The following is a 26,273-nucleotide window of genomic DNA, read 5'->3' as shown; positions in this document are numbered from 1 at the left end:
CACAACTATAATATGGGGCTGCATCGTGTGTGAGTGTGTGAGAGAGAGAGAGGCTCACAACTATAATATGGGGCTGCATCGTGTGTGAGTGTGTGAGAGAGAGAGAGGCTCACAACTATAATATGGGGCTGCATCGTGTGTGAGTGTGTGAGAGAGAGAGAGGCTCACAACTATAATATGGGGCAAAAGAAGCCCTGAGGATCCATTCTGGAACGCCCACCATCCCATCAATATTTCACTCCCCTCCTGCTACGTATATGGAAAAGCAGAGTTGGGGGTGGTAGTGGGGGTAAAATACCCACCACTAAGAATAACCCAGCAACATACCGCCCTGAAACGCAAAAATAGAGAAAGTCTATACAAGCCGGCGGAATCCCATCAAACAGTACAGTGCAAGGAAAAACCCTAGAGCGAATGGAAAGGCGATGTCCGATTGGTCACACTCCAAAATCTGGTTGACATGCCGTTAATACCCTGTAATCAAGCCCTAGAGGGGTTATGTTTATATAAACCAGGTTGGAATTAAGAGGGGAAGTGGATTAAAATCATATTTTCAATCAGTGCGGAAAATGTGATGCAGTTTAGAGCTGGGGAGTATAAAGAGGCTGGTTTATTTATAATATAATACTATAAATATAATATTCCCCAGAACTGACCAGTAGGCTTTCCTGAAATAACTAGCATAGCAAGTATGGAAAGCTAAACCACCATGGCCTCCCTGCACCAATCATATAGCTTTATTACATTGACCATGTGGTATGCTTGACCAGTCATCTTGCACTATTTCCAAATTACAGTAAATACGGGTTTCACCAACAGCCCAGATATCCACTGATCACGTTGATCCGTTGGACCAGTAACAACACTTGTGTGGTCCTTGACCAATTTTAGAGGCGTGTTAGTCCAGTTTTATGCCAAGCTCCTCCAGTCACAGAGTTACTCTATCGACCACAAAACTTGGTCACACATTCGCCTTCTATACCAATCCCATTGCAACAGTATCTGTAAACTACATCAATCACAACGACCTTGATCAACTACAAAACACTTTGTCCAACTGCGTCACCACATTTCTTCAATGAATGGCCTAAAATGTTACCTCAGGTACCCCCTGGCCTAGGTTATACAGTGTCTGATGAATACAAGCTTCACTCTCTCGCTCTAAATCCTGTTTTGTTGGAGTGTCCTCGTTCATAGGCCGTGCACGTCACCATTGAAAACCATGAAGACCTCTCTATATATATAAACATAGGTGGAACTCCCAACAATTATTCACATAGATCATAGATGTAGTGTTTGAGTGGAAGCACTTTGAGCATTCTACAGAAGCATCTCTGTCTGCACGTGTAAAGCCTCCTATCATCACAAGACTAAAGAAGAGAACAGAGAGTTCCCGTATGAAAGATGTATGATGTGTGTAACCTGCAGCCAATAGCACAGCTGTAAGTTAGAACAGAGCAATATGCAGGGGTGATATCCTGGGAGCAGAGACAGGACACACTCCTCTGCACAGGAACACACGCCTCCATAACATACACATACACTCTCAGCACTATTCTCAACTATGACAACATACTGTACACTTTTCACAAACAACACACGGCCTTCTATGGAGGAACAGACCTCAATGTAACTCACGCATCTATGCAGTTCATGTGTTGTGTACTGCATGTTCTTGTAGCATGTCTGTCTGGCCAAATAAGGCTCTCAGAGCTATGGCTCTGTAGACTATTATGGGAAGCTTGAGCTGACGATGATAAAAAAAATCATAAAGAATCCTGGTTTTGCACAAATTTTCACTGTGAGCAGTAGCTGAGTCGGCATATTACGAAAAATAGACCGCAGTTACCGGGCTCTTTGAGATTATGGAACTTTTAATGATAACTTGACATTTTCAACATAAAAATACTGTAGCTGTTCCTTGAGTCATTTCCCCTGATACCACTAAGTAACCAGCAGGCGGTGAAATCCAATAGTCTTAAAATTATATTTGTGCTCTGCGCCCAAGTCTCGTGGTAGCGCTACCGACCTCCAGGCTATATGCCCTCCAGCGGCAGGAGTTCTCTCTCTGAACTTCCCTCTAAAATATCACCTTTCCTTCACAATAAAAGCATTTAAAAAAATAAGACAGGAGAACAGATAGGTACATATAGGTGCTCTTCTTAGTGGTCAAATGATGAAGTAAATTTGAATAATCTGGGGTAGTACAGAGTAATGTCACCAGCAGTTAACTTCTCAGAGTCCCAGTTGCATGGTTGCAAATCCTCTTGGAGAATCTCTCACACATCGAACTGGTGTCCCGTGTGAGGATGCTAAGAGGTAATAGAGCAACATAGCTGCTTACTGCAGCTAATCTTATGAGTTAGCAGACAATTTGATACTGTCAATGCCAGCTTGCACACTCATGCCACAATTCAATCAATTGCAGATAAAATTCAACCTCAATGTTGGTCACGTTTTAACGCAGGTGTTTAACAGACGCAGGCTGTATATTTTGTGGATATTGATGCTTGATTATGTTGATTCCAAAGCACACCTGACATGAAATACAGTATCAACTTTCAGAGTGAACCCAGAGTATGATTTTCCTTCATCTGTGATTGATATAAAATGATTGAGGCAATTCATTCAGTGAATATGGGTCAAAAACATCATTTGTGCTCAAACTCGCTAACAACATGATATCACTCAACGTCTATAAAACATTAAATCAAACTCAAAGACGGGAGTTTTAGATTAAAGATGATCCCGGGCCCCATGAGGCGGTTCGGCTGTGGTTAGCTGAGCGTCGGAGATACAAGTCTCTGTGTTCTTTTTAGCCTTCTGGCCTACTTCATGAATAGCGTGCTTGTCTTTTCAAAGTTCTCATTTGAATAATGCACCACCATTAATCATGTGGTTAAGAAGTTGCAGCAGAGCACATAACACACACAAGTACACGCAGGTCAAATAGTTATCACTGGGGTTGCAGTTACCTTCACCTGACAAATAGGTAGCACACCACTTACCAATATACATGATATAACAATGAGCTCCTTAACAAACATCGAATTGTACGTGTAAAACGAACAATAGGTGCATTACATAAAATAACTATAAAATCCAACAAATTACGGAGCATGGGTGGTGAGAGACGCGATAATGAGAGAAAGAGAACTACGCTGAACTGATGCGTTCTGTTCCACAGGTGAACTCATTACAAAGCAACTGAACCTCAGCTGAGCGTGTGTGTGTGTGTGTAAACAGTAGGGTTGAGGGGGTGGGGTCCTCAGGCACAGCGAGAGGCGCAGCTGTGTCAGCCGTGGTCTTTTCAGTTTCTGACACGTGTTTGTTGCTCATCCAGCAGGCTTATAGGGAGCACAGCACAGATGAAAAAAATGTATTTTAAAATTCTGGTTCTAAAATGATCGGGGAAACTGGCATTGCGTGCAGCTGGAGCCCTGAGTCCCACTCTCTCTTTCATTAGAGCAATTGAGAGATGCAGCCCTTATGTGGAACTTTCATTCGCTGTTCTGGGAATCCTTTCCAGGAATCATTTAAAGGGCATTATTCAGCTTTCAGAAAGACGTGTGCCCTCTCAGCTGTCAGTAGCGTTTATCTCCATGGTTACTGCTTACGGGAGGAGTGTTGAAACAGCGACATCAAACAGAATCTGACCCCCCTCCAAAAAAGAAGAGAATACAGAAATGGAAAGGTGATTCTGTCTATGGTGAAGGGTGTGAATTCGCTACAGCTCAAGGTTTAACATCTAGGTCATGTGATCTTGAAACTTGTGATGATAATGAGGCTGTTCACCGGAACCTTTCATGTGATAAAAGCACTTGGACATAAGCCATTACTTTCAGCCAAACAAAATAGTTCTCTTTCTATGCCATGGCCAAAACCTTGTTTTATTGTAACGGACAGGATTCTACATTTTCCCAACGATGCTACTGAGTCACCAATATCCATAGTGGTACCCACTAGGCAAACACTGGTTGAATCAACATTGTTTCCACAACATTTCAATTAAATGATTTTGAACCAATGTGGAATAGACGTTGAATTTACTTCTGTGCCCAGTGGGTATTTTGTTGACCTCAAAAGTTGGGCACGTTTGAGCCAGTGAAAGTAATCCGAATTCAGCGCATAATGTTTTTGCTTGCATGGTGATTTGTGCCAAGATTTGACAATTTAGCCTATTTATTTTCAACAGCCAAGGAAATTCAGTCAGATTTTATCCCCTTTCCATGGCGAGCCTCGATTTCCAGACTTATAACAATAGCTGGTTTACAAAACTTAAGGACTCCTGGTTAAATTTGTTGTTGGAAACAACAGACCAAGCGCTGACAGCCCAGGTGTAGGTTACATGCAAGGCTATTTTCCCAAAACAAGTTCCCCAGAACTCTGAAACCTGAGAAACCCAGGATGTCCTTCTACAGCTAAAAGGTGAAATCCATGTTGATGCATCTTAGACAGGCTGCATACATACATACATACATACATACATACATACATACATACAGACAGACAGACAGACAGACAGACAGACAGACAGACAGACAGACAGACAGACAGACAGACAGACAGACAGACAGACAGACAGACAGACAGACAGACAGACAGACAGACAGACAGACAGACAGACAGACAGACAAAGCATCTCTACTGAAGCAAGGTGAGCCTGCAACAAAGGAAACGTGAACCTTCTAATAGCAGTACAGGCAAACTAAATCAAATGTTCATATGTCCTCCCCCCCACTCACACACACACACACACACACACACACACACACACACACACACACACACACACACACACACACACACACACACACACACACACACACACACACTCACAGACACAGACACAGACACACTACACACACAGACACACACACACTACACACTACACACACACACAGACACAGACACACTACACACTACACACACACACACACACACACACACACACACACACACACACACACACACACACACACACACACACACACACACACACTACACACACAGACACACACACTACACACACTACACACTACACACACACACAGACACAGACACACTACACACTACACACACACACACACACACACACACACACACACACACACACACACACACACACACACACACAGAAGGAGCCAGGTTGGCCGTAACAATTTCCAGTACAGGGATGCCTACTGTAGGCATAGACACAATTATAGCCTACACATGCTATTGGAGGTAAAAGAGAAGTGCATACCTCTTTCTCAGAGATGTACAGATGGTCTCCTCTCAGTATCACGAAACGGTTTTTCCATATTTCCCTAAAAATCCCTTTACCACAGAACTTGCGGATCCAGCCGACTTTGTCTGGCTGCGATGACAGCTGGTTGACATCTTGAGGACCCTGCATGTTCAAAGTGGAATAAATCCGTTAAAACCTAGTTAAGTTTACGTAATAAGATGTTCGTGAGAGTACTGAGAAAATAAGAGCTCTTTCAACGGCAAATGCCTTTTCAATCTCATTCTCAGTAAGACATAGGAACTATGAGTCTCCTCGCGTCTTCTCCCCCAAAAATGATAACGGTGCGCTCTTCTGTGCGTAAAATTTAATTGCAGGTCTTATACCATCCAGGGTGTGGCAAATAAAATATATGAAAGCTACCAACCGATAGAGCACAACGAGCATCTGGCAATAGCACACTAATGACAAGAAAACACATTGTACTCTTTCTTCAATGGAAGATTGAAGCCGTATGTTGAGGAAATTCGTGCAATGGCACACATGCGAATTGATAGGCTACACATTAAATGTGGCACGCGTAAGGAGGTGCCAAAAGACCATTGTTTAGGAATTGTAGGCTATCAAATGTGTGATCTAGACAATGTGTGTGATATAGCCGCCAATGTGAGCTGTGGTATAAAAGCGCGCATAATGCCTGATTCTGGGCAAATTGCCAGTTATATCCTAGAAATGTATAGCCTAATGCAAAGATGCATGTCCAAAAAATATGCACCCAGTACTTAAAGAAAAAAACTATATCTTACCCGTTTGGCTAAATTGCTCTTCTTCATAATGACAAAATCACTTTTGTGGATGTGAGCCAGGGAGTTCATCCAGTTTCAAGTATTTTCCTTTCTTTCTAATAAGATATTTTTTTGATTAATAAACTGTCTTTCCCTTTCTTTTACTGCCCCAATATGTCGTAATAACGGTTTCTATTCTTAATTTCGATGACGCGGTCAGGTCGTGCACTGTCCGTTATTACGAGACGGTGGCATCATCCCTCCACCTCTGTAGGTAGGCTACACTGATCTCGAACAAGCGGGCTGAAAGGGTATTCCCGTTACTATAGCGCTCGACAGCTCCATCTATTGCGCTGTCGGCGTGATGTCACCAAGGCGGCTGATGTCAAATTGCTCTTAGGTTAGGAAAATAGAAGAGCAAGGGTCAGTTGAGAGGAGGCCAACAATAACCTGCCCATATAGGGGCCTATAAACAAAAATCCACAATTGATATTATGAGAATGATTTTATATGCCATTATTGATTTTCGATAGAACCTATACATTATTGTAATAATAAGGACTACTAGATTTATCAATAAAACCAAGAGGATGAGAGGGGAGGTTAACCCAAAATATTTTAAATGGAACCATATTACAGAGGTGAAGGTGAGTATTTGGGGACCATCATAGAAATATAATCTATTCTTTCTATTCTATTTCTATGGTGAGTATTTGGGGACCAACATAGAAATATAATCTATTCTTTCTATTCTATTTCTATGGTGAGTATTTGGGGACCAACATAGAAATATAATCTATTCTTTCTATTATATTTCTATGGTGAGTATTTGAGGACCAACATAGAAACATAATCTATTCTTTCTCTTCTATTTCTATGGTGAGTATTTGGAAACCAACATAGAAATATAATCCCATTCTTTCTATTCTATTTCTAGGAGACTACAAAGTTTTATCTCATGTTGATGTTTGAATGACTGTTACATGCACTCCAGACAGTAGGCTAGTAGTAGTGTCATGTATTTCTTGACTATTTTCAGCTGTGCCTGTTCCCTCTCCCCTCCTCAATATACAGATACACAAATGAGAAGAGACAAATGCTGTACATATGACTGCTCAGAGTCAGACTGACTCCATCACATTTACCTTAGTCGTTACAAACACAAATTGGGCAAATTATCCTGTCCTACGACTCATGTCTCTTGGGTTCAGATGGAAGTTGTTGGCAAATTAGAGACATCCTGGGGCAACTTTCCTAGTAGTCATATCCCATCTACTTAGCCTCTAAATAAACTGAAACAACTGAACACCGCATTTTTTTTTAACCTCAAATAAGAAAAAGCAGTGTTGTGTAAGTATTCTGAATTAAGCTGCTCAGAGCACAAACTCTGAGCCTTTTCCTGATCCCCAGATCTCTCAGAACACACAGCCAGAATCTCCAAGGGATGCACCCGGACTGTGCAGTTGCTACTGTGTTATGGTGAACAGGCACTGGTTTATTTGGTATTAAAATGAATAAAATGGATTCAAACAGGGAGAGTACAATAAGAAATGCTAATTTCCATTTCCCTTTGAAAACGCTTTCTGCTGTATTACTTATGAACATAACCCAAGCAATGCTGGTTGTTGTTGTGGAGGATTAGAGGATCTGATTTGGGGATGGTGATGGGGGTTTGGAGAGGTTTTATAGTGTGGCTGGCAGTGGAGGTAGGCACTTGGCAAAGAAACAACTGCCAAACATGTTTGGGTTGTTTGTTGTGGAGGGGGTGCGGCTTTCAATTCCTTACCTAAACATGAAATCACTGAGTTGAACCAGAGCAATCAAACTAACCCACATTCAAAGACCAAACACAGCCAACAGTAGATACAGTTTACAATCTGTACTTTCATGTCATAGCGGAAACACGGTGCAGGTTTAGCATAATGGAATTGGATGAGGGAACAGGATTATGTTATCATTATTGATCTAAGGGGGAAAGTCGTGCACAATAACACTACATATGAATGAAATCAAAACAGTCAGGGCTATTTCCATCAACTGCCACACGAAATGGGTGATGGGAAGGAAAATCGATTACACCATAACAAGAAACTTGTACAATCCCAAAGATAAATGAGGGACACACAATATTTCACTCTTTATTGGTATTTTCTTTAAAATATTCACACAGTCATTTCAAAATCAATAGGTTTGGACAACATGTACATAGCATGTGGAAATGTACATAGGCAAGGAAGAAAAACATACACCGTACATATTGTAATCTTAGAGAGAAATGGTTGACATTTGTGGGCCCATTTATTCACTTTTAAGATAAACAAGACTAAAAAGTCGTGTCACTTCTGTTCTCAGTTATTAAATAAGGGTCTAATATAAGACTGGAGTTTTCAACTTTAATTTAAGAGGAAATGTGACATTGCAATAGGTTGAAATGTTAGACACTAACATTGAGAGTGTTCCGTTCAGTCACAAGTCAGCCACTGGGTAACCTAGCTACGTGTGGAACAGATCGTTTTAGTACCCAGGGTTAGGTAACCTGGCTGTCTAATTGGGTTACATGTTCATTTGGTTGGAGGTAATTGGCCCAGTTACAAGTTTTTAAGGGGTTGATAAAGAGTCCAGCAGTGTAGTGGTGACAGCTGAGCACACTGGAATGTTTAGTGGGACGCCTTCATGAATTAAAGCATGGGCTAGTGATACCAATAAGGAACGGACACAAGATATCGTGGGGGGGGGGGGGGGTGACGACAAACATTCAGCGTCTGTTTGGATGACCACCCGCCCTCTGCACCCTCTCGGCCTGGCCTGCACCTTTCGTCAATGTCACCTCCTCCAGGAAGCTGTGCGAGAGGGCAGAAAAGGAACATATCATTCCGTTAGTTCCTTACGAGTTGAGAGAAGCATGAGCAGTACATCAACATCTCTGTGACTCTCAAAATACATATTCATCTAAAAACAGAAGCCAATATGACAGACACGATTACCTAAGTCCCAGCCCTGTGACACACACACACACACACACACACACACACACGCCTCTGGGTGTAGATCATGGTTCAAATGTTCCACACGCTGCGGCTATGATAAAAAAGCATGGGACGTGCCGTCACAGCCAACACTAAAGGGTTACTAAATAACGTGTAAGTAGATGTCAGAAGAAGAAGTCTAGTTCAGTGCGCAGGCACTGTATCTCAGTGCTTGAGGCGTCACTACAGACAACCCGGCCGTGATTGGGAGTCCCATAGGGCGGTGCACAAATTGGCCAAGCATCGTCTGGGTTTGGCCGTCATTATACATAAGAATTTGTTCTTAATTGACTTGCCTAGTTAAATAGAAAATGAATAAAAGAAAAATGAATGTGCATTGTTATTTTCAGATCATGGACCCAACCTCCCAAGCAACACACACAAACAACACCCAGAAGAGTTGGAAGCCAGGGCCAGCCAGGCAGGAGGGCAACAACTTGCCCTGACCCCCTCTGCAACCTATGGGTTAAGTGCCTTACTCAATGTCACATCGGCAGGAGACGGTATCTAGATGGCATCTATTTTGGATACCTAGAATCTGCCCTAAGAGCTAAACTATAAAACTGGCAGAATGTTTATCTCAAACTTAATGAAAATACAGCTAGCAGCATAGAAGTGAAATATGAACATGTGACAGTGTCAACATCAGCTTATATAAACAAGCCTGCTCGTGACAGGCAAAACAGAGGAGACAACGTCACGACACTAAAATGTAAACTCATATATAGCGAGAATCAGCATTTCACTAGGATGGGACAGCAACGGCACGCTAAAAAAGAAACCTCACAACACAGGTGCACCCATTACCTTTAACAGCACAACAGTGACTGCTGCAGTACAACACGAAACGCCTCAGGACCAGAGAAAGACGGTTGCAAGTTGAAATTTAAGACAGTGTTACATAACCTGGTGTGGGAGACACTTCACCTGAGGGGCATCAGCAAGCGCTCCGCTATAAAATGTGAAAGACGTGGCCAAGGAGCATCATCACTCAGCACATACAGTAGGTGCTGCTTAGCAACCGGGTGATGAAATAGCACTGCAAACAGGGAGCGTTGGTCTCTCTTGGCTAAATCACTGCTCAGGTAAGACCTGGTCAATCTCAGCCTGCTCGGGTTGGAATTTCATCAACAGTTGACGAGGACCACTAAGTTGTCATATAACCGGGAGAAAAATGTATGGTTTGACATATGTGTGTGTGTGTGCGTGTGTCCAGACCCCGTGATGAAAGAGAAGAGGGGCGATCCCACACAGGAGTGTCAGAAGGGGCATCACAAAAAGAGCACGGACGCATCTCCTGAGCACCACCGTGTTACGTAATCACACAATGTTCTATTCAGCTCAGCCTGAGAGAGAAAGATATATAGATGTATACAATTATTTATTCAGCCAACACAGCCAGTCAGACAGAGAGATAAGAGAGTCAGACAAAGAGAAAGATAGAGATGTTGCAGGAGAGGTGAAGGGAGAGGCGGAGAGGCTGAGTGTAGAGAGAACCCTCATTCAGCAAAAACAGTCAGAGAGAAATAGAGAGAGAGTCAAGAAAGAACTGCTTTTCAGAGAAAGGGCCTTGATTCCACATCTTCGCACTACACAAAGAACAACTAAGGTTCAAAAGAGGAATGCAAGCTGAATTACTCTTCAGGCGACTCCATTGCAACCATGGGGTAACATGGACATAGTAAACCATACAGAACACAACTAATATCCTTAGTCGTCATCAAAAAAAGTTTACCCCCATTTATATTTATTTTACCTTTATTTAACTAGGCAAGTCAGTTAAGAACAAATTCTTATTTTCAATGACAGCCTAGGAACAGTGGGTTAACTGCCTTGTTCAGGGGCAGAAAGACAGATTTTTACCTTGTCAGCTCGGGGATTTGATCTTGCAACCTTTCGATTACTAGTCCAACGCTCTTACCACTAGGCTACCTGCCGCCCCATGAGTAGAACAGTTACAGAAAGGGACATTTTACACAACATTTTTTTTTTGAATGAGTGAAATGGTTATCGAGTAAAATTCCCCTTTAACATAGGTGAAGTTATTTCAGTAAATTTAATAAAAACCGAAATGCTGAAACTTTAACATTAGTGAAGTCATTACAGAAAACGGCATTCAAATGTGGCCTACACTGTACGTACAGAACACTGACTCCCAGAACACTGACTCCCAGGTGACCCCGAGTCGATATTCACGTCATAAGAAGGAATTCCCCTCAATCACAAATTGGGGAAAGCAAACATTATTTTCCAACTTCGTTGTCGATTTTTTGTTATATAGAAATAACAAAATATGTAAAAGAAAAAGATGCTGTGTTGTTCAATGTACATGCTCAAAACAGCTCAAATAAGCAAAGAGAAACAACAATCCATCACTACTTTAAGACATGAAGGTCAGTCTATCCAGAAAATGTCAAGAACTTTGAAGTGTCTTCAAGTGCAGTCGCAAAAAACATCAAGCGCAATGATGAAACTGGCTCTCATAAGGACCATCACAGAAAAGGAAGACCCAGAGTTACCTCTGCTGCAGAGGATAAGTTAATTAGAGTTACCAGCTTCAGAAATTTCAGCCCAAGTAAATGCCTCGCAGAGTTCAAGTAACAGATATATCTCAACATCAACTGTTCAGAGGAGACTGTGTGAATCAAGCCTTCATGGTCGAATTGCTGCAAAGAAACCACTACTAAAGGACACCAATAAGAAGAGACTTGCTTGGGCCAAAAAACACAAGCAATAGACATTAGACCGGTGGAAATATGTCCATTGGTCTGATGAGTCCAAATTTGAGACAATCATTTGTTTTTCAACATGACAATGGCCCAACACACCTCCAGGCTGTGTAAGGGCCATTTGACCAAGAAGGAGAGTGATGGAACGCTGCATCAGATGACCTGGTCTCCATAATCACCCGACCTCAACCCAATTGAGATGGTTAGGGATGAGTTGGACCACAGAGTGAAGGAAAAGCAGCCAACAAGTGCTCAGTATATGTGGGAAGTCCTTCAAGACTGTTGGAAAAGCATTCCTCATGAAGCTGGTTGAGAGAATGCCAAGAGTGTGCAAAGCTGTCATCAAAGCAAAGGGTGGCTACTTTGAAGAATCTAAAATATACACTGCTCAAAAAAATAAAGGGAACACTTAAACAACACAATGTAACTCCAAGTCAATCACACTTCTGTGAAATCAAACTGTCCACTTAGGAAGCAACACTGATTGACAATACATTTCACATGCTGTTGTGCAAATGGAATAGACAACAGGTGGAAATTATAGGCAATTAGCAAGACACCCCCAATAAAGGAGTGGTTCTGCAGGTGGGGAACACAGACCACTTCTCAGTTCCTATGCTTCCTGGCTGATGTTTTGGTCACTTTTGAATGCTGGCGGTGCTTTCACTCTAGTGGTAGCATGAGACGGAGTCTACAACCCACACAAGTGGCTCAGGTAGTGCAGCTCATCCAGGATGGCACATCAATGCGAGCTGTGGCAAGAAGGTTTGCTGTGTCTGTCAGCGTAGTGTCCAGAGCATGGAGGCGCTACCAGGAGACAGGCCAGTACATCAGGAGACGTGGAGGAGACCGTAGGAGGGCAACAACCCAGCAGCAGGACCGCTACCTCTGCCTTTGTGCAAGGAGGAGCAGGAGAAGCACTGCCAGAGCCCTGCAAAATGACCTCCAGCAGGCCACAAATGTGCATGTGTCTGCTCAAACGGTCAGAAACAGACTCCATGAGGGTGGTCTGAGGGCCCGACGTCCACAGCTGGGGGTTGTGCTTACAGCCCAACACCGTGCAGGACGTTTGGCATTTGCCAGAGAACACCAAGATTGGCAAATTCGCCACTGGCGCCCTGTGCTCTTCACAGATGAAAGCAGGTTCACACTGAGCACATGTGACAGACGTGACAGAGTCTGGAGACGCCGTGGAGAACGTTCTGCTGCCTGCAACATCCTCCAGCATGACCGGTTTGGCGGTGGGTCAGTCATGGTGTGGGGTGGCATTTCTTTGGGGGGCCGCACAGCCCTCCATGTGCTCGCCAGAGGTAGCCTGACTGCCATTAGGTACCGAGATGAGATCCTCAGACCATTTTGTTGTCAGCACATTCAACTATGTAAAGAAAAAAGTATTTAATAAGATTATTTCTTTCATTCAGATCTAGGATGTGTTGTTTAAGTGTTCCCTTTATTTTTTTGAGCAGTATATTTTGATCTGTTTAACACTTTTTTGGTTACTACATGATTCTATATGGGTTATTTCATAGTTTTGATGTCTTAACTACTATTCTACAATGTAGAAAATTGTAAAAATAAAAAATAAAACTGGAATGAGTAGGTGTGTCCAAACTTTTGACTGGTACTGTATATATGTGATGAAACACTGAATTTGGCCTTACTACTATTAGCCCACAGAAATGCATTGAATAACAGATTCATACATGGGAAAAAAATAGTAAAAAATCAAAAGGAAGTTTATTTTAAATTCTCTGTCCTATATCTGAGTGCTATTAGTAAGATCAGGGAATGATTATATATATTTTTTTACCCATATTAAACAAAGAAATTAGCACTAAACTACATCCATATACACTGAGTGTACAAAACATTATGCACATACTTCTTTAACCTGTTTCCTCCCTTTCATCTACACTGATTGAAGTGGATTTAATAAGTGACATCAATAAGGAATCGTCCATGACAGACTGACCAGGTGAAGCCAGGTGAAAGCTATGATCCCTTATTGATGTCACTTATTAAATCCACTTCAATCAGTGTAGATGAAGGGGAGGAAACAGGTTAAAAGAAGTATTTTGAAGCCCTGAAACAATTGAGAAATTGATTGGGTATGTGTGCCATTCAGAGGGTGAATGGGCAAGACAAAATATTGAAGTGCCTTTGAACAGGGTATGGCAGTAGGTGCCAGGCACACCGGCTTCTGTCAAGAACTGCAACGCTGCTGGGTTTTTCACGCTGAACAGATTCCCGTGTGTATCAAAAATGGTCCACCACCCAAAAGACATCCAGCAAACTTGACACTGTAGGAAGCACTGGAGTCAACATGGGCCAGCATCCCAGCGGAACACTTGACACCTTGTAGAGTCCATGCTCCGACGAATTGAGGCTGTTCTGAGGGCAAAAGGGGGTGCAACTCAATATTAGGAAGGTATTGGACATCCTGTGGACATCCTAGAAGAAATAAAAACTCCGAAATGGACATGTTTATGAGAGTCTCACCGTTCCATAGAGGGGTCATATTCGTGTGTAGCCCAAACTGCTCGGATGCTACAGACAGACTTCAGCAGATTGGTGGTACCGACTTCAGACGAGTCCCGTGACACTTGTGGGGTCGTAGAGCAAAACGGAGAACACCATCGTATTCGGGAGAGTCTCATCTGTCCATAGTGGTCATATTAGTTAGGCCAAACCGTTCCTGACGCTACAGAAGTATTCGTGAGAATAGCGATTTTCGGGATGTCTCATGGTCTGACAAACACTGCTGTAGCTCGGCCACCTTCCACCGCAGATGCAGAAAGCCACCATTGGTGGATGCAGTGGATTGCGACGCATCCCATGCAAAATACAGACATCTCCATCTTACAAAGACGGATTTTAACAGGGATGTTTTTATTATGCTAATTAGATTTCCGCAGGGCAGGAACATTGACTCTAAGGGGTTAAGCCATTTTGATCATATGTGTTGACCTGGTATCAAATAATGGATGTCTAATGGCTATGTCTGGATGTAATTTGACTGAGGCAAAAAGGTCACGAGGTATGGTTGATGATTCTGACCTCTTGGTGTTGTGGATGGTGGTACCGCCCAGTACGATCCGAACCCCAGGCACGGTGCGGTTCAGGTTATAGATCGCCAGTGCCTCCTCATAGGTGGCCCCTCCGATGATGAAGACTATGATATCCTGTGGCCTGAAGAGGAAATACATGGTAACCCCTGATAGGCTATCATCTGGCTGGGGTAATCCAATAATGGTGATGAACCGTAAGCCTATCCGTGCTCATACACACAGTATATGTGTTTTTACATATCAGTAACAGTGTGTGTGTTTGGCTATACAGGTGTAGGGTCTGAGGTTGTGTCTAAGTGTGTGTGTGTGTGTCACTCTACCTGTCTCTAAGGGAGCTGGGTCCTAAGTAGGGGAACTGACTGTCCTTCAGCCTCCCCTTAATCAGCTGGTCCAAGGTCTCCTGCAGTAACGGTGCATGCTGCGTGTACACATTCTCAACTCCCTGGAGACACGCACACACACAAAACAAAGGTGTTTTATTAGAAACTGGTCGAGAATGGCTAGATGGACACAACTCCAGCTAGTATCGGTCTAAATTATGGAGAGAATGGTGTACCTTCAGCCCCTTGAAGAACTGTTTGGTGATGGCGACTGCATCTTGGGGGTTGACAAGGTCACTTCCTCTCACCCTCTTCCCTCCATACTCCACCATGGACGTTACCATCTGAGGTAAAAGATTAAACAGGATAAACAGGCATACGTTGATTCTTCTAACCTGGTTTTCACCTAGATTGGTGAGACATACATCAAACATACTGTATTGTACATTGTTGAGTTGAACGTATATTTATTTATCCTCACAGAGGCATTGACAAATCCCAAAATAATAACATCCTCCACATAATATATAGACAGGAACAACAACAGTATCCAGTCCTCATATTGCCAAGGGCCAGGTAGTATCCAGTCCTCATATTGCCAAGGGCCAGGTAGTATACAGTCCTCATATTGCCAAGGGCCAGGTAGTATCCAGTCCTCATATTGCCAAGGGCCAGGTAGTATCCAGTCCTCATATTGCCAAGGGCCAGGTAGTATACAGTCCTCATATTGCCAAGGGCCAGGTAGTATCCAGTCCTCATATTGCCAAGGGCCAGGTAGTATACAGTCCTCATATTGCCAAGGTCCAGGTAGTATACAGTCCTCATATTGCCAAGGTCCAGGTAGTATACAGTCCTCATATTGCCAAGGGCCAGGTAGTATACAGTCCTCATATTGCCAAGGGCCAGGTAGTATACAGTCCTCATATTGCCAAGGGCCAGGTAGTATACAGTCCTCATATTGCCAAGGGCCAGGTAGTATACAGTCCTCATATTGCCAAGGTCCAGGTAGTGGTACAGTATAGAATGTTCCCTTACCCTGCAATGCCTCTCTGACACGCCCTTCCTGTTGAGCTCCTCCATGAGGCCCGGCAGGATGCTGCTGCTGTGTCTCTCGTAGCGCAGTGCGTACAGCATCACCAGGCGTACCGCGTCCATCTCGCTCACCCGCGGGTTCTGCAGCAGCCGACGCACGTTCTGCAGAAAAACAGGGAGTATATTTTACATAGCCTTTAATACAGACTTAAATTCTTTATTTTTCAATGATAATTCACTATGATTTCTATGTGCAGTGTTTTACTGTATTCTGAAAGTCACTATTATTGTTACAAGTGGCCAAGTCAATATACAATACAGCAGTAGGCTGTATTCTTCTTCAACAAACAGGGAAAATGGTGTATTTTATGCTTTTATGTGAACTGTGTGTGTTATGGTATAATAAAGCATTGAGATGAGCCCCCTCCAAAAAAAAAACATGTGATGTCACATTTTAATTTTTGACAGTGATAGGACCCCTACATTTGCATATTGGGCAGTTCGGTCTGGTGCCTGCTCTTTGTCTACCACATGTCATGTCTATTTCAGGCCTGTGTCTGGTCAGTGTCTAGTCTCTGCCTGGTTCATATTTCACTTGTGTTTCATCTACATACAGTATCTAGTAGTGTGATTCTAGTCAGTCTCTGGCACCAAGTCAGTGCAGAGCAGGGTTGTAGTGTTGATTCATTTCAACAGCCAATTGAGGAAATTCTATTGGTAATAATAGAAATGTGTTTCCTAAAGTATCTAGTAGTGGGATTCTAGTCAGTCTCTGGCACAGGTAAATTGAAAAATAAAATACAGTGCATTCGGAAAGTATTCAGACCCCTTGACTTTATCCACATTTTGTTACGCTACAGCCTTATTCTAAAATGTATCAAATTAATGCTTTTCCTCATCAATCTACACACAATACCCCATAATGACAAAGCAAAAACAGGTTTTTATAAATGTTAGCAAATTTATTAAAAATGAAAAACAGAAATACCTTATTTGCATAGGTATTCATACCCTTTGCTACGAGACTCGAAATTGAGCTCAGGTGCATCCTGTTTCCATTGATCATCCTTGAGATATTTCTACAACTTGATCAGAGTCCACCTGTGGTACATTCAATTGATTGCACATGATTTGGAAAGGCACACACCTGTCTATATAAGGTCCCACAGTTGACAGTGCATGTCAGAGCAAAAACCAAGCCATGAGGTCAAAGGAATTGTCCGTAGAGCTCCGAGACAGGCTTGTGTTGAGGCACAGACCTGGGGAAGGGTACCAAAACATTTCTGCAGCATTGAAGGTCCAAGAACACAGTGGCCTCCATCATTCTTAAATGGAAGAAGTTTGGAACCACCAAGAATCTTCCTAGAGCTGTCTGCCTGGCCAAACTGAGCAATCGGGGGAGAATGGCCTTGGTCAGGGAGGTGATCAAGAACCCGATGGTCACTCTGACAGAGCTCACATGACAGCCCGCTTAGAGTTTGCCCAAAGGCACCTAAAGACTCTCAGACCATGAGAAACAAGATTCTCTGGTCTGATGAAACCAAGATTTAACTCTTTGGCCGGAATGCCAAGCATCACGTCTGGAGGAAACCAGGCACAGGTTGGGGTAAAGGTTCACCTTACAAAAGTACAACAGCCAAGACAACGCAGGAGTGGCTTTGGGACAAGTCTCTGAATGTCCTTGAGTGGCCCAGCCAGAGCCCGGACTTGAACCCGATCAAACATCTCTGGAGACGTGAAAATAGCTGTGCAGCGACGCTCCCCATCCAACCTGACAGAGCTTGAGAGGATCTGCAGAGAATGGGAGAAACTCCCCAAATACAGGTGTGCCAAACTTGTAGCGACATACCAAAGAAGACTGTAATCGATGCCAAAGGTGCTTCAACAAAGTACTGAGTAAAGAGTCTGAATACATATGGAAATGTCATATCAGTGTTTTATTTTTAATACTTTTCTAAAAACCTGGTTTTGCTTTGTCATCACTGGGAATTGTGTGTAGATTGATGAGGGAAAAAAGCGATTTAATCAATTTTAGAATAAGGCAGTAACGTAACAAAGTCTAGGGGTCTGAATACTTTCCGAATGCACTGTCATTTGAAATAAAAGGCAAATCCACAATTCCTAAATGGTGATTAAAGTCAATACCTGAATAAAATGTAATTTTACTGTATGAATTGTGGAAATTGGCCTGAAAGGGATACTTCAGGATTTTGTCAATGAGGCTCTTTATCCACTTCCCCAGAGTCAGATGAACTTGTGGATACCATTTTTGTCTCTGTGTCCATTATGAAGGAAGTTCCAGGGAGTTTCTCAAGCCAATGCTAACTAGCATTAGCGCAATGACTGGAAGTCTATGGGTATCTGCTAGCATGCGCTAACACTAGTTAGCATTGGTTTGCAAACTTAACTCTTAACTTCCTTCATACTGGACACAGAGAAATAACTCTGAGGATGTAAAAGGAAGGACCTCATTGCCAAAACCCCAAAGTATCCCTTTAACTACAGAGCAGAGTCTTACCTGTGATGCGCTTGAGTGGTCATTCTGGCAGGCCAGCTCCTGCTCCAGCTCTGACACCTCCATCAGGTGCCTCTCGCTCACCAGGCGAGACAGCTCGCCCACCACAGTCACGTGCTTCGACACTGTGCCCGACATCTTTTTGAACTGGGGGTAGTTGTCTACAAACGCCTGCAGAGAAAAACAGAGGGAATTATTAAAAAGAAGAAAGAAAACAAAGATTTCTTAAACTTGCAGCAATTATTTATAGTTTGTATCATTATTGGAATTAAGAAATAATTTATCTAATTCCGAGTGGTTATTAACCAATGAGGCTGAGACGTATTAGTGGTTCTAAATGAGCAACTGCTACAGGACATGCTGGGAAATTGAGTTCTTGTGGGACTACAGTGCCCAGGTCTCACCTTCATATCAGAGATGGACTCCAGCTTCTGTTGCTCCTTGGGCTTCTTCTTCTGAAAGTCCTCCATCAGGTTCTTGATGTTTGTGCCAATCTCTCCAAAGTTCAGGTACAGATTCTGATAAGAGAATGTGAGAGTGAATTGGAAGTTGTCAGCCAACATCTGTCCCTGTCGGAATTCTTTAACCTTCCCCATTGACCGGCTGCTACACATTCCGCCATTTTTTTCCTTCAGAGTCTTCTTAAAGTGGGTTGCTGGCCAGCGTTCCTAACCTTTAGGCTAGGGATCATCAGCTAGATTAAGCCACAGGCCGATTTTTTCTTGAGCGGATGGTCAGAGGGCCATAACATAATTACAAAAAATGTGTAGACTGCAAATTGACCTGCAAGAAGCCCAAATAGATATAACATTTGACGGAAACATAATAATTTCAAACCTTGCTTAGATATGTGATCATATACAAATGTATCTATTATGCGTGGGAATAGTTTGGAACAGATTTCCAAAATTAAAATCGCTTGGTGCTAAAATACTGGTGTTTTTACAGAAATGTATGTCCTGCATTAAGAAAATAACATTTGGGAAACCCTGCTATAGGCTACCAGCCAGCCAGCCCAATGGGACCATTTCAAAGCCAAAGGGCACATTTGTGCAGAATTGGAACCAGCCCTAGAGACTCACATTGGCATAGAACTCATCGTTCTCTGCAGACAGCACCACCTCCTTCAGTTCCTTGCTGATCCCTGGGACTCTGGATAGGTCAATGCGGTTGTTGTTGAGGCCAAGCAGCTCGTGCACCATGGCCTGGTATGTCCACTAGAGGGAGCAGGGAAACAAACAATGAAACCAAAATGAAACCTACAATTAAATAAAGTTAATGTCATCTCTAAATTCCTTCAGCGATGAAGGGTGTATGTGGTTTTCATCAATTGACTAGCTTGTCTAATGTGAGCTAAAGATTGGTGCATTAGCTGTGACACAAAGGGCCTTGAGTACATGACCTAGTTTACAGTGCAGGTTGCAGGCTTGGTAAATGTACAAGACTCTGCTGCCCCCGAGTGATCAGAGGCTGCAGTACACATCAGAATGATGTGAATATACTGTATGTATGTAGTATGACTATAACGACCTGGTCATTGCCTATCTTTTTGTAAAAATGTAGCCTGGGTTCCCAACTGATAAAATAGAAATGTATTTTCTATTAGTTCCCCCAAAAATTCAGATAACACTTAGTTTCCCTTAGTTCTGGAGCATTTACTTCTGTTGTGCATACTGAACACAACCCTGACTCTTAGTTCTGACCTGGTTGAGTAGTGGGGTGATGGCGTCATCGCTGCGGTCCAAGATGAGCAGGAGAGGAGGCACCTCTGTCTTCCTGAAGTCAAACAGCTCATACTCCTTGGTGATGATTTGCTGAGGGAGGAGATGGGTAGTGAGATTGCGCATGTGTGTGTGCGCGTGTGATAGGTGTGCATGTGATATTAGTCACCTTCACGCTCTCTCCCAGTCGCTTGGCCATGTCTGAGGACAGCTGGTAGCGGATCATGGGACATTTCTTCAGGGCCAGCAGCACAGAGGTCAGACCCTGGGTGGTACGTGGCAGGAGAGTTGGCTCCCAGCTACGACCCTGCAATACACACACCCACACAGTATGAGATATGAATGCACTCTGTAAATAGATCCAAAATCCAGAGGGAACATGACATGCGCAGAGACAAATAGAAAACGTTCATCTAAAATCAATGCAGATGAATAATGGGTCACTTTATAAATTGTCACATATCCAAAGCGTCATGGCCTATTTGCATGTCTTACCCTTGCCACACCACTGAGGTTGAGGGAGAAAAGGTGTGGGTTCACAGCAATAAAGTCTCCATAGAACTCCTGCAGTCATATGAGAGAACTTGAGTTATTCGTTTCCAGTTTAAAATGTCAAAGGATATCACATACTTATTTCTACTATTACAAGACTACATGTAACGTAAAGGGGTTCTAACTAGAAGTAGAAATGATACAACATTTAGATTTAGCACAAGTAGGAAAAACCTATGGACCATCATTCTACCAACAAAAAAACTATACAAATAAAAGTCCAGAATAGTAAAAAAGAAAATAAAAGTTGGGTACCTAACGTATGGTTCCTGTACTACAGTACTGCCCTTAGTGTTAATTTACCTGCACTTCTGCGACCACCTCCTGTTCATCCGCCTCGGCCAGGGCTTTTATCTCACTCTTACTGATGACGTTGCTGAAGTCTAGAAAGGATTATGAGGAGGATGTCACCCACACAGAAAAATATATTGGAATATATTTCAATAAAATCTGAATATACTTCAATATATTGAGGAAATGTATTGATCAAATATATAAATAAATAAAATATATGTACATATATTTGTAAAATATATGTGGAAAAAAAATACACATTCACAATCACAACCTTCTCTACCTCAATGATAACGTTGAGTCTCTATTGACCTCTGGTATCTTAGCATTAGGTTCCCAAAATGGCGTTTTGCATGCAAAAGTTGGATCATTGAGTTGTAGTTGAAAATAAATTCTGTAGCTTTTGAGGTATAGCCTACCTGCCACTTATGAAACATAGTAAAAAAAGAAATTAGGTGTTTTGAAAAGACACTTAACGTTTATGGACATCTTCATGTTATGGGTATGCTTTTCACCGGCAGGGACTGGGGAGTTTGTAAGGATCAAAATAAATAATAAAAGGAACAAAGCCCAGGTACAAGTTAGAGGAAACCCAACCTCAGTCTTCTGAAAACCTAACCCTGGGATAGGGTTTTACTTTTCTGCAGGACAATTATACAAATGTTAATGCCAAAGACCAGAATGGCTTTCCAAGAAGTGTTGACTGCTCCTGAGTGGTCTAGTCTCTGTCCTGACTTAATTCTGCTTAAAGAATCTGAGACAAGGTTTAAATATTGCTGTCCATCAATGATCCCCAACCAAATTGACTGAGCCTGAGACATTTTGACAAAAACGACAGATATATGTTCACCTTAGAGTTGTGCAAAGTTGGTAGAACTTTAATGAAATCTATTCACAGTTGAAATGGCTGCCAAAGGTGCTTCCACCAAGTATTAACTCAGGGGAGTGGCAACTTATCCAATTATGATACATCAGTTATTTTATTTCTTCATTTAGAAAAATGCATATTACTTTCACTTTCAAAATGTGGAGTAGGTTGTGTACATCTGTGGGGCGGCAGGTAGCCTAGTGGTTAGAGCGTTGGGCCAGTAACCGAAAGGTTGCTAGATCTAATCCCCAAGCTGACAAGGTAAAAATCTGTTGTTCTGCCCCTGAACAAGGCAGTTAACCCGTCATTAGTTAGGCAGTCATTGTAAATAACAATTTGCTCTTAACTGACTTGCCTAGGTAAAAAGGTAAAAAAATTAAATTATCTAATTTAGTCCCCTTTTAGAGGAAGCAAAATGTGAAAAGGTTTGATGCCTTTTTATTAGCATTGTATGTAGAAATACTGTATATGAAAACGGACAATTTTGTAATATATACACAGATATTTTTGTACATATATTTAAAAAAAAATTGTACATATATTAAAATATTTAGATATCTGTAATTTACAAACAATGCCTTCCGAAAGTATTCACACCCCTTGACTTTTTCCACGTTTTGTTACGTTACAGCCTTTTTCTAAAATGGATTAAATCAAATTAAAAACTCCTCAGCAATCTAAACACAATACCCCATAATGAAAAAGCAAAAACTGTTGTTTTTGTTGTGCAAATGTATAAAAAAACAAAAACATAAATACCTTATTTACATAAGTATACAGACCCTTTGCTATGAGACTCGAAATTGAGCTCAGATGCATCCTGTTTCCATTGATCATCCTTGAGATGTTTCTACAACTTGATTGGAGTCCACCTTTGATAAATTCTATTGATTGGACATGATTTGGAAAGGCACACACACCTGTCTATATAAGGTCCCACAGTTGACAGTGCATGTCAGAGCAAAAACCAAGCCTTGAGGTAGAAGGAATTGTCCGTAGAGCCCCGAGACAGGATTGTATCGAGGCATAGATCTGGGGAAGGGTACCAAAAATGTCTGCACCATTGAAAGTCCCCAAGAACACAGTGGCCCGTTCTTAAATGGAAGTTTGGAACCACCAAGACTCTTCCCAAAGCTGGCCGCCCAGCCAAACTGAGCAGTCGGGGGAGTAGGGCCTTGGTCAGGGAGGTGACCAAGAACCCGATGGTCACTCTGACATAACTCTAGAGTTCCTCAGTAGAGATGGAAGAACCTTCCAGAAGGAGTTTGCCAAAAGGCACCTAAAGGACTCTCAGACCATGAGAAACAAGATACTCTGATCTAATGAAACCAAGATTGAACTCCTTGGCCTGAATGCCAAGCGTCACGTCTGGAGGAAACCTAGCACCATACCTACGGTCAAGCATGGTGGTGGCGGCATCATACTGTGGGGATGGTTTTCAGCGGCAGGGACTGGGAGACTAGTCAGGATCGAGGCAAAAATGAACTGAGCAAAGTACAGAGAGATCCTTTATGAAAACCTGCTCCAGAGCTCTCAGACCTCAGACTGGGGCGAAGGTTCACCTTCCAACAGGACAACGACCCTAAGCACATAGCCAAGACAACGCAGGAGTGGTTTCAAGATAAGTCTCAATGTCCTTGAGTGACCCAGCCAGAGCCCGGACTTGAACCCGACCGAACATCTCTGGAGAGATCTGAAAATAGCTGTGCAGCAACGATCCTCATCCAACCTGACAGAGCTTGAGAGGATCTGCAGAAAATAATGGGATAAAACCCCCAAATACAGGTGTGCCGAGCTTGTAACGTCATACCCAAGAAGACTCAAGGCTGTAATTGCTGCCAATGGTGCCTCAACAAAGTACTGAGTAAAGGGTCTGAATACTTATGTAAATGTTATATTTCATGAAAAATTTTAAAAAATTACAAATTTGAAAAAATGTATAAAACCTGTATTTGCTTTGTCATTATGGTGTATTGTTTGTAGATTGATGAGGGGGGAAAAATAAGGCTGTAACCTAACAAAATGTGGAAAAGGTCAAGGGGTCCGAATACCTTCCAACGGCACTGTACATGTTGTTAAAGCATGTGTCAATATATAATTTTTCAGTATGGGCAATTGCCGTCACCATGAGCTGTCATAATTCGCGGTTGATGCATGGGCAAACAATTTTGAGTCTATAGTTCTAAACCATATAAATAAGATCTTAGTCCTTGTTATCTGTATTTGATCTATCTAAAAACATTCACAAGAATCAGAACATTGAACCACATGATTTGAACAACAGTGCAGAAATCCTTACAGATGAAGTAGACACTGTACTTGGGTCGCCGGAGCTCCTGTATCAGATTTTCCACATTCTCCTGTAATGAGGGCAGAGAGAAAGTCAGGGGTGTCATACAAATCCAAAATTGAGCACAACTAAAGTCCTTTGCCTCCAAATAGTGCATAGTGTATGGATGCAATGCAATATGCAGTGTACATTCGGTATAGGTACAATAAAGCAGTTGAAATATGCATTCATACAGTTGTGGATGGACACAATCCAGTAGATACAGAATATGTAGGCTAAAGTCTTAAAGGCCCAGTGCAGTCAAAAACATGATTTTTCCTGTGTTTAATATATATTTCCACACTATGAGGTTGGAATAATACTGTGAAATTGTGAAAAAGATTATCCCTTTTAGTGTAGGAGCTGTTTGAAAAGACCGCCTGAGTCAGTTTTGCTGGGATGGAGTTTTGGCCTTCCATGGTGACGTCATCACACAGTAAATTAGTTAATAGACCAAGAAGAAAGTTCCTCTCTGCTAATAACAGCTAATTTTCTGTTTTCCCCTCCCCACTCAGACCACTTTGAGACAGTCCTAGCTAAATTCATGCTTGAGAAATTGCCTTGCTTGAGATATTGCTAAGAAGTTATTTGTTTGTTTTTTACCATTTTAATTGAAAACAATCATATAAAGTTACTTAGTTGTTACCCAGATAGGATTTGATATGGAGATAAAAACAGATGAATTTGACTTTTAATGCAGAGCAAAGTATGGCTACAATGTGTATACAGCGACTGGGGCACCTTGGTTGGCCTGAGGAAGCAGATGGCTTTGAGGTGCTTCATGTTGTCTCGATTCTGTGAGTCGATTCTTTCGAACAGGTAGACCTCCTTCTGTAGGATCTCAGATTGAGTGTAGACCACACTGACGATGCTGGTCTGATGAGACAAACACAAACAAATAGGCATATGATGCAGTACATTCCTTTTTACCTGAGCCAGAGATTTGCTGAGAGATGAATGAGATTCATTATTTTCCTTCCATGACATGTTGTGACAGCTGAAAGGTTACAGTCCTGAATATGGTCTGGAGTCCAAATTATGCAGTCCTATCCACATTTGTGTATCCACTTCTCTGTTTTTCCTATGCAACTTCCAATGGGAGTAGCCGCTGACAGTATGACATTATCAAAAATCTTGGTTCTCCTATCTATATTATTAACATTTCTCAGGAATTGTTGAATAATTCAAGGTTCTGTCCCTTCAACGTGTCTGTCTCTGATAGACAATGGATAGCAACAAAAGTAACCTGATACATTGTAACCACTGTAACGTTACATCGTTATAACTACTACATTGTAACCATTCTCGCTACAATTACTTACCGTCTCTTTATCCATGAGCAGAACCTTCATCCCTGGTCCGCTGTTTTCTATCATTTTGGAGATATACTGCTTGACAGCAAGTGTTACATTCATTTTGACAATGTTCTAAAATGCTAATGACGGCAGCTTGAAAAATACACAAAGGCCGAATTGTATTCGGTAAAAGTATCTTATACCAGGTAACGTTTGGTCAAATTAAACTATTGTTGACAAATGTTCAGCTCAGCTGAGGTTGGTTACAGCTGTCTGCTTCGAAATGAACCTCGAGATACATTTCCGGGTGAAGAATTGGTTAACTGGTCCAGGACCAGTTTGTAGAGCAAACGCACAGGCAAAAGCATTAACTGAGCATGCATTTCACTGATCCGAAGTCAGCATGTGTTTGTTATATCCCACAATGCACCGCTAATTGTTTAACGACGAGGACGTCTTTTTGGTAAGGGAAAACCAATCAAATGAAAGATTTTGTTATTAAACAACTTCTG

At 42.2% G+C, this 26,273-nt stretch overlaps 2 protein-coding genes across 4 annotated transcripts in view; both read right to left on the bottom strand.

Annotated features, from left to right (window-relative positions):
• Nucleotides 1–6,289, bottom strand: part of plekho1a (pleckstrin homology domain containing, family O member 1a) — a 29,104-nt gene extending 22,815 nt beyond the window's left edge. Inside the window, exons 1-2 of the mRNA XM_014141619.3 lie at nt 6,034–6,289; nt 5,246–5,392 (exon numbers count right to left, since the gene is read on the bottom strand). Coding sequence (XP_013997094.1) covers nt 5,246–5,392; nt 6,034–6,102 — 216 coding nt within the window. The 5' untranslated portion in view covers nt 6,103–6,289. The remainder of the gene's footprint in view (nt 1–5,245; nt 5,393–6,033) is intronic.
• Nucleotides 6,290–8,125: 1,836 nt separating this feature from the next.
• Nucleotides 8,126–26,050, bottom strand: vps45 (vacuolar protein sorting 45 homolog (S. cerevisiae)). 3 transcript variants are annotated; one of them, XM_014141506.3, is made up of 15 exons: nt 25,789–26,050; nt 25,208–25,342; nt 24,437–24,497; nt 21,279–21,358; nt 20,919–20,987; nt 20,593–20,730; nt 20,406–20,516; nt 19,785–19,919; nt 19,107–19,220; nt 18,706–18,873; nt 16,191–16,349; nt 15,392–15,499; nt 15,156–15,277; nt 14,825–14,956; nt 8,138–8,852 (listed from the first exon to the last, which is right to left on the bottom strand). In XM_014141506.3, the coding sequence occupies exons 1-15, from the start codon at nt 25,879–25,881 to the stop codon at nt 8,768–8,770; spliced, it is 1,710 nt and encodes a 569-aa protein (XP_013996981.1). In that variant the 5' UTR covers nt 25,882–26,050; the 3' UTR covers nt 8,138–8,767. The 3 variants fall into 3 exon arrangements, with proteins under 3 accessions (NP_001133874.1, XP_013996981.1, XP_045549571.1); NM_001140402.1 differs by having other exon boundaries at nt 8,126–8,852; nt 20,406–20,730; nt 25,789–26,042; XM_045693615.2 differs by lacking the exon at nt 14,825–14,956.
• Between the last annotated feature and the right edge of the window lie 223 nt (nt 26,051–26,273).

The sequence above is a fragment of the Salmo salar genome, chromosome 14 (genome assembly GCF_965601325.2).
Source record: "Salmo salar chromosome 14, fSalSal1, whole genome shotgun sequence".
Classification (NCBI taxonomy): domain Eukaryota; kingdom Metazoa; phylum Chordata; class Actinopteri; order Salmoniformes; family Salmonidae; genus Salmo; species Salmo salar.
This window is presented reverse-complemented; position numbering and strand designations above follow the sequence as displayed.